The sequence below is a fragment of the Neomonachus schauinslandi genome, chromosome 9 (genome assembly GCF_002201575.2).
Source record: "Neomonachus schauinslandi chromosome 9, ASM220157v2, whole genome shotgun sequence".
Classification (NCBI taxonomy): Eukaryota; Metazoa; Chordata; class Mammalia; order Carnivora; family Phocidae; genus Neomonachus; species Neomonachus schauinslandi.
In genome coordinates this window covers 36,960,930-36,967,916 of record NC_058411.1, presented here as the reverse complement: position 1 = coordinate 36,967,916, position 6,987 = coordinate 36,960,930, and the positions used below count along the sequence as shown (strand labels likewise).

Genomic DNA, 6,987 nt, shown 5'->3' with positions numbered 1-6,987 from the left:
AAGGGAAAAATGAAGGGGGGGAAATCGGAGGGGGAGATGAACCATGAGAGACTATGGACTCTGAGAAACAAACTGAGGGTTCTAGAGGGGAGGGAGGTGGGGGGATGGGTTAGCCTGGTGATGGGTATTAAAGAGGGCACGTATTGAATGGAGCAGTGGGTGTTATACGCAAACAATGAATCATGGAGCACTACATCAAAAACTAATGATGTATGGGGTGGGGGCAGTGGGAGCGATGAGGGAACTGAGATGGTGGTAGCCGTTGTGTGAAGATGGAGTTTCCCGGAGGAAATGACAATTACCTGACGATCACAGGGCCCTCGCACCCCTTCCTGTCAGGGGCCGAGACATTCCATACACCAAGCTTGGGAGATGAGGAATTTGAAGTCCCACCTATCTCCTTGGATTCTGATCCTTCACTGGCTGTCTCAGATGTGGTTGGCCACTTTCAGGACCTGGCAGACCCTTCCTCCTCTCAGGATGGCAGCTTTTCAGCCCAATATGGGGTCCAGACATTGGACATGCCTGTGGGCATGACCCATGGCTTGATGGAGCAGGGCGGCGGGCTCCTGAGTGGGGGCTTGACCATGGACTTGGACCATTCTATAGGAACTCAGTATAGTGCCATCCCACCTGTTACATTTGATGTACCAATGACAGACATGACATCTGGCTTGATGGGGCATAGCCAGTTGACCACCACTGATCAGTCAGAACTGAGTTCTCAACTTGGTTTGAGTTAGGGGGTGGCACCATCCTGCCACCTGACCAGTCACCTGAGGATTGTCTTTCAACCACCCCTTCACCTACTAGTTCACTTCATGAGGATGGTGTTGAGGATTTCCGGAGGCAACTTCCCAGCCAGAAGACAGTTGTGGTGGAAGCAAGAAAAAAGCAGAAGGCCCCAAAGAAGAGAAAAAAGAAAGGTCCTAATGAACCTCAGAAGCCAGTTTCAGCATATGCTTTATTCTTTTGTGATACACAGGCTGCCATTAAGGGACAGAATCCCAATGCCACTTTTGGGGAGGTTTCAAAAATTGTGGCCTCCATGTGGGATAGTCTTGGAGAGGAGCAAAACCAGGTGTACAAGAGGAAAACTGAAGCTGCCAAGAAAGAGTATTTGAAGGCTCTGGCTGCATATAAAGACAATCAAGAGTGTCAGGCCACTGTGGAAACAGTAGAATTGGATCCAGTGCCACCGTCACAGACACCTTCCCCACCTCCTATGGCTACTGTTGACCCAGCATCTCCAGCACCAGCCTCAACAGAGCCCCCTGCCCTGTCCCCTTCCATTGTTGTTAACTCCACTCTTTCCTCCTTTGTGGCAAACCAGGCATCTTCTGGGCTGGGAGTCAGCCCAATATCACCAAGTTGATTATTACCAAACAGATGTTGCCCTCTTCTATTACTACGTCTCAAGGAGCGATGGTTACCGTTATCCCAGCCACAGTGGTGACCTCCCGGGGGATCCAACTAGGCCAAACCAGTACAGCCACTATCCCGCCCAGTCAACAAGCCCAAATTGTCCCTCACTCAGTGTTGCAGGCAGCGGCAGCAGCTGCTGCTTCTATGCACCTGCCTCACCCCGAATACAAACCCCTCCACTGCAACAGATGCCTCAGCCCCCCACTCAGCAGCAAGTGACCATTCTGCAGCAGCCTCCCCCACTGCAGGCCATGCAGCAGCCTCCACCTCAGAAAGTTCGGATCAGTTTACAGCAACAGCCACCTCCTCTGCAGATCAAGATTGTGCCTCCACCCACTCTGAAAATGCAGACGCCCTTAGTCCCACCAGCTGTGGAAAGTAGTCCTGGGCGGCCTATGAACAACAGCCCTGAGGCCCACACGGTGGAGGAAACCTCTCCTGAGACAATCTGTGAGACAATCACAGATGTAGTTCCTGAGGTTGAGTCTCCTTCTCAAATGCATGTTGAATTGGTGAGTGGGTCTCCCGTGACACTCTCACCCCAGCCTCGATGTGTGAGACCCGGTTGTGAGAACCCTCCTGTTGTGAGTAAGGACTGGGACAATGAATACCGCAGCAATGAATGTGCGGTGAAGCACTGCAGGGATGTCTTCTTGGCCTGGGTGGCCTCTAGAAATTCAAACACTGTGGTGTTTGTGAAGTAGTCCTTCCTGTTCTCCAAGCCAGTCAAGACTTACCTGCTGGGAACATGTCTAAGAGCCTCTTTTTAAAAAACAAGTTGGGCTTCTGGTAGTGCCTGATCTCAACCCATGATGGTCCTTCGTGCTTCTCCCCTTTTCTGTCTCTTCATCAGGGGCCATACTATGGAGCAAGGCCATTGAGTTGGCTGTAACCTGGAATTGCTTTTTACTTTCAAGTACAAGCAGAGATACCAGTGATAATAGCAGAGAAAAGGGTAAAGGGAATATGAACAAGCAGAACATAGGGGTGGTGATGGTGGGGGTTTGTTTGAGGAAACTCGGTATAATTGTCATAGGACATGCCTAAACAATTATTAAAATGATGGGAGAATACTCAGCTTTGAGTATTTTAGCCTAGGCTAAAACACTGTGTGCATCCATTTTAAAGGGGATAAAAATTTGCATTAAAGGTTATCTCTTAAACAGGAACGATTGCTTTGAGAACAGAAGTTTTCAACAGAACAGGCACCCTGGGCTGTAGGGAAAATACTATCACCTGGGAGCTTCTTATTTATTTCTCCTTACAAATAATGTTATTTCTGTAATTCTTGATCCTCCCTCTTGCACTTATCACAGTTTATGAGTGTAAAAGGCAGAAGTCTATATCCTTAATATAAGAGGCTTTACCAAAGTAAAAACAAAACAAAACAAAACAAAAACAAAAACTAATGATGTGTGTATGGTGATTAACATAACATAATAAAATAAAATAAAATAATAAAAATGTAATACTACCTATAATCACTATGTGTATATCATATATCTTCAGTACAACTTATACTTATATCCTGAAAATGACAAAATGCTAATTAAATGTATTTTAAAGAGGCGCCTGAGTGGCTCAGTCATTAAGCATCTGCCTTTGGCTCAGGTCATGGTCCCAGGGTCCTGGGATCGAGCTCCACATTGGGCTCCCTGCTCAGCGGGAAGCCTGCTTCTCCCTCTCCCACTCCCCCTGCTTGTGTTCCCTCTCTCTCTCTGTCAAATAAATTAATAAAATCTTTAAAAAAATGTATTTTAAAAATCTCTAAATAAATAGAGAGAGAGATTATAGTCATGGATTGGAAGATTCAATATAATAAGGATGTTAATTCTCCCCAAATTTATACACAGGTTTAATGCAATTTCTATCAAAATCTCAATGAGATTTTCTATAGGTAGATATAGGCAAAATTATTCTAAAATTTATATGGAAAAGCAAAGGAACTAATATAGCTATGAGTAATTTTAAAAAATAAGAGGGGTGCCTGGGTGGCTCAGTCTGCTAAGCATCTAACTTTTGATCTCAGCTCAGGTCTTGATCTCAGGGTCATGAGTTCAAGCCCTGCATTGGGCTCCATGCTGGACATGGAGCTTACTTAAAAAAAAAAAGAATTAATTGGGAGGAATTATTCTACCCAATTTCAAGACTTGTTATATCGCTCCAATAATCAACATCATATGGTATTGTAGAGCAACAGACAACAGACACATAAATAAATGGAACAGATTTGTATGACCAGCTGATTTTTTCAAAGATGCAGATATAATGCAGTGGAGGAAGAATACCCTTTTCTGCAAATGGTTCTGGAACAATTGAACATCTATAGATAAGAAAGTAATTGTCAATCTGTCTCATACCTTCTACAAAAACTAATTAATCGACCTATAGAGTTAAGGTGTAAAACACAAAAATCTGAAACTTTTAGAAGATAGAAGAAAATCTTCAGAACCTGGAATTTCATGAGTAGTTTTTAGATATAATTTGAAAAGCATTATCTATTTTTTTAAAAGTCTCTAAATTGGGCTTAATCACAATTAAATACTTTCACCTTACAAAAGACGCCATTAAGAGGATGTCCATACATGTTATGGATTGGGAGAAAATCTTTGCAAACCACACATCCTCCAAAGGACTCATATTTAGAGCATATAACTATTCATGTCTTTTGCCCATTTTTTGACTTGATTACTTGTTTTGTTGAGTTTGAGAAGTTCTTTATAGATCTTGGATACCAGCCCTTTATCTGTAGTGTCATTTGCAAATATCTTCTCCCATTCTGTGGGTTGCCTCTTTGTTTTGTTGACTGTTTCCTTTGCTGTGCAGAAGCTTTTTATCTTGAGGAAGTCCCAAAAGTTCATTTTTGCTTTTGTTTCCCTTGCCTTTGGGGACGTGTCTTGAAAGAAGTTGCTGTGGCCGATGTCGAAGAGGTTCCTGCCTATGTTCTCCTCTAGGATTTTGATGGATTCCTATCTCACATTGAGCTCTTTCATCCATTTTGAACTTATCTTTGTGTATGGTGTAGGAGAATGGTCGAGTTTCATTCTTCTGTACATGCAAATGGGTAACAGACACACGAAAAAATGTTCATCATCATTAGCCATCAGGGAAATTCAAATCAAAACCACATTGAGATACCACCTTACACAAGTTAGAATGGCAAAAATTGACAAGGCAAGAAACAACAAATGTTGGAGAGGTTGTGGAGAAAGGGGAACCCTCTTACACTGTTGGTGGGAATGCAAGTTGGTGCAGCCACTTTGGAAAACAGTGTGGAGGTGCCTCAAAAAATTAAAAATAGAGCTACCCTATGACCCCCCACAATTGTACTACTGGGTATTTACCCCAAAGACACAGATGTAGTGAAAAGAAGGGCCATATGCACCCCAATGTTCATAGCAGCAATGTCCGCAATAGCCAAACTGTGGAAAGAGCCAAGATGCCCTTCAATAGACGAATGGATAAAGAAGATGTGGTCCATATATACAATGGAATATTACTCAGCCATCAGAAAGGATGAATACCCAACATTTGCATCAACATGGATGGGACTGGAGGAGATTATGCTAAGTGAAATAAGTCAAGCAGAGAAAGTCAATTATCATATGGTTTCACTTATTTGTGGAACATAAGGAAGAGCATGGAGGACATTAGGAGAAGGAAGGGAAAAAGGAAGGGGGGGAAATAGGAGGAGGAGATGAACTATGAAAGACTATGGACTCCAAGAAACAAACTGAGGGTTTTAGAGGGGAATGGGGGGTGGGGGGGTGTTAGCCTCGTGATGGGTATTAAGGAGGGCACGTATTACAATGAGCACTGGGTGTTATATGCAAACAATAAATCATGGAACACTGCATCAAAAACTAATGATGTACTGTATGGTGGCTAACATAACATAATAAAATTTTTAAAAAGAACATATAAGTAATTCTCAGAACTCAACATTAAAAAAACAAATTCAATAAAATAAATGACAAATACAGCAATTTCCCTGGAAATGATATACTGATGACAAATGAGCACATGAAAACATGTTCAACATCACTGGGCAATAGGGAAGTGCAAATTAAGCCCACCGTGAGATATCATTATACACCTATTAGATTAGTGCAAGAGAAAACAGTGACAATACCAAATGCTGACAAAGATTCAGAGACACTGGATCTTGCATGCATTGCTAGTAGGAATGTCAAATCATACAGTCAGTCTGAAAAACATTTTGTCAGTTTCTTAAAATATTAAACATACTTTATGATTCAGCAATTTGTACTCTTGAACGTTTATCTCAAACAAATGAAACTAATGTTCCCACAAAAGCCTGTACACAATTATTCACAGCAGCCTTATTTGTAATAGCCTACAACTGGAAGCAACTAAAATGCCCCTTAATGGTGAAACAAACTGTTTCATAGTTTGTTGATATCATGTAACACTCTACAGAAATAAAAAGGGATAGCTATTAATGCACACAATGACTTGGATGGTTCTCAAGGTCATTATGCTGGATAAAAAAATTTCATTTTTTCATGCTAGGTGAATTTATTCACAAGACATTTTAAAATAAAAGTATAGGGATGGAAAACAAAGTAGCAGTTGCCAGCAACTGGGGATAGTCTGGGATGGCAGGGAAGAGGATATGACTAGAAGGAAGCAGCACAAGGGAGATCTTTGTAGTCATGGTATATATAGTTCTGTATTTTGATTGCAGTGGTGGCTACAAAACTACCCAGGAGATAAGATGACTTAGAAATATAAACACAGACTGTGCCAGTGTCAAATTCCTAGTTTGGATATAGGATTATAATTAGGTAAGATGTAACCATTAGGGGAAGCTGCGTGAAGGATACACAGGACCTCTCTCTAATACCTTACAACTGCCCGTGACTCTATAATTATTACAAAAAAAATGTTTAATATAAAAAATATTAGTATTGGAAAATGTTGTTAAAATTTTAATGTGCAGTTTGAATTAAAAAGGTGTCAATAGGGGCACCTGGGTGGCTCAGTCGTTAAGTGTCTGCCTTCGGCTCAGGTCATGATCCCAGGGTCCTGGAATCGAGCCCCGCATCGGGCTCCCTGCTCGGCGGGAAGCCTGCTTCTCCCTCTCCCACTCCCCCTGCTTGTGTTCCCTCTCTCGCTGTGTCTCTCTCTGTCAAATAAATAAAAATAAAATCTTAAAAAAAATTTTTTTAAATAAATAAATAAATAAAAAGGTGTCAATAGCCTTTGCAGCCCTTTTCCTGAAAGGGTCACATTAAAGGATGGTGAATTTCATTTACTAAAAGACAATAAAGATAGGCAGGGAGGTGTCATCTGCAATATTTATGAACCTCTAGAATAGCACAGCAGTCCCAGAAGTCAAGTCAAAAATAAAATAGTACATCTTTATTTCTATAGGTTACACGTTTTCTTTTTTTTTTTTAAGATTTATTTATTTATTTGAGAGAGAGAGAAAGTTGGTGGGGGGAGGGCCGAGGGGGAGGGAGAGAGAGTCTCCAGCAGACTCCCCACTAAGGGAGGAGCCTGATGCCCTGAGATATGACCTGAGCTGAAATCAAGAGT

At 41.9% G+C, this 6,987-nt stretch overlaps 1 protein-coding gene across 1 annotated transcript; it reads left to right on the top strand.

Moving 5' to 3' along the window:
- The first annotated feature begins 262 nt into the window (after positions 1 to 262).
- LOC110583577 (TOX high mobility group box family member 4-like) lies at positions 263 to 2,153 on the top strand. Its single transcript, XM_044918207.1, is given in 4 exon segments — positions 263 to 735; positions 738 to 1,343; positions 1,346 to 1,579; positions 1,582 to 2,153. Coding segments are annotated over 4 exon segments (1,851 nt in total). The 5' UTR covers positions 263 to 272; the 3' UTR covers positions 2,130 to 2,153.
- Positions 2,154 to 6,987: the final 4,834 nt, after the last annotated feature.